The sequence below is a fragment of the Limulus polyphemus genome, unplaced genomic scaffold (assembly GCF_000517525.1).
Source record: "Limulus polyphemus unplaced genomic scaffold, Limulus_polyphemus-2.1.2 Scaffold463, whole genome shotgun sequence".
NCBI classification, from domain to species: Eukaryota; Metazoa; Arthropoda; class Merostomata; order Xiphosura; family Limulidae; genus Limulus; species Limulus polyphemus.
Genome location: NW_013666073.1, coordinates 143,597 through 145,339, shown reverse-complemented (window position 1 = coordinate 145,339; position 1,743 = coordinate 143,597). Strand labels below are relative to the sequence as shown.

The following is a 1,743-nucleotide window of genomic DNA, read 5'->3' as shown; positions in this document are numbered from 1 at the left end:
TTATTGATTATTCATTGCTAATCTTTCAGCACAAATTTACTAAATTTTATGAAATTATCCTAACTAAAGAGTGTTTAGCATCACGTGAAATTAGCTTAATGATGCTTGATACAACTGTACTGATTGCATGGGGGAGATGACAAGAAACTGTTAATAAAAATATCATGGCATTACTATAAAGGAAGCTATTAACACTTCTTTAGAGAAAAAACTACCACCAAATATTCTAAAGAATCTGGTTGGTTCTTTAAAGTAAACATCTGTTCCAAATAATATGGTTGCAATTCTAAAGCTAATGTTGGTTACTAGCAAACATCACTTTTTTACTTGCTGTGGTTTGTTGGTGTGTATTGACAAAAAGTCAAGATATATAATCAAAACACCTTTGGTATGAAAAAAAGTGTGCAACTTAAAGGAATGAAATCAAAATTGGTGGCCAAACTTGTAGCTATTCTTATAGCAAATATTCATTCATTAATTAGCAAGACCACATTTCTTGTTCAATTTAGGGCATAATGGTGGGTAAAACAAAATACACGGCCTAGTTAACATTTCTTAAAGTCGCACGCTGAATCCTTTTTTGGCCACACCTTTTTTCCACACCTAAGGTGTTTTTGATTAGATAAATAATAATTGTACTTCAAGACTTTTTATTGTTCTATTACTAAAATCTTTCAAAAACGTAAGATATTATGTTATGTACAACAAATCTCAATTAATGTTTATGATATCAATATACTTTTGTATTTGAGAATATCTCGTACTTCATGGGCTCATTCTGAGGGAGTTTTCTGAAGCTGTCATAAAAGTGTCATGTCTATTTACAAACAACATACCTCTTAATTGGACTATGGACATTTTTAAGGACAAAACTTTGAGCTTACAATATTAATCTTTCAGTTATTTTGATACCTTCCATTTCTGTCTCTACCTCCAACAGCATAAAGTTTGTCTTTAATAACCACTAGTCCATGGTGTGCTCGAGCACACAGCATATCAGCTTTCCTTGTCCACTCATGTGTTTTGATGTTGAAGGCAAATGTTGTTTTAGTAGCTACCATTTCACCACAACACAGATTATCTGGATCATAACCTCCTATAGATAATGTCAAGTCTTAGTAATTTCTAAATAACAAAACACTATATTTCTTTTAAAGTTAGATTAATTAAAATTTTGCTTGCTTATGAAAACTGTGTTCTTTACATAGTTAATCACAGTTCTCTCACAGTACTTTCTATCAATCTAAAAGTAAAAGAAACAAACAAATAACATAAAATAGTTATTGGCTACCAAGCAGTGAAGATGTAAAAACACTCAAAATGTGGTAAGGTAATAGAGTACAAGTATATTTGGCTTTCTTGAATAAACAAATATTCTGGATCCAAACATGGCAGTAATCCTATTCAGTGTTGGGGCAGTATAGCAGTAAAGGAAGGAAAAAGTAAGATGTTCATCATAGTGATGTAAAGTTGTAACACAGCATCTGTTCCCTGCATCTACATGTAATGTAATAAATTGGTATGTATGCTCAGCCATCATTATCAATATGCAGGTTGAGCCTCTATTTTCTATAAATACACAGTACATGTGCTCTGCTCATGCTAGCCAATTGCCACACTCACAAACGTAGCAAATCTAAAACACCTTTAATTTGCCATAAAATGAATAGAAATTCAACATAGTCAGATGAAAGAAGTGGGCAAGTGATATGATGACCAAGCCTCTGGACTTTTGGAAGACCA

General features: G+C 32.3%; 1 protein-coding gene across 1 annotated transcript in view; it reads right to left on the bottom strand.

The window, feature by feature from the left end:
* Positions 1-1,743, bottom strand: part of LOC106458433 (alpha-scruin-like) — a 154,415-nt gene that overhangs the window by 10,318 nt on the left and 142,354 nt on the right. Inside the window, exon 15 of the mRNA XM_022384648.1 lies at positions 913-1,096. Within this exon, the coding sequence (XP_022240356.1) occupies positions 913-1,096 (184 nt within the window). The remainder of the gene's footprint in view (positions 1-912; positions 1,097-1,743) is intronic.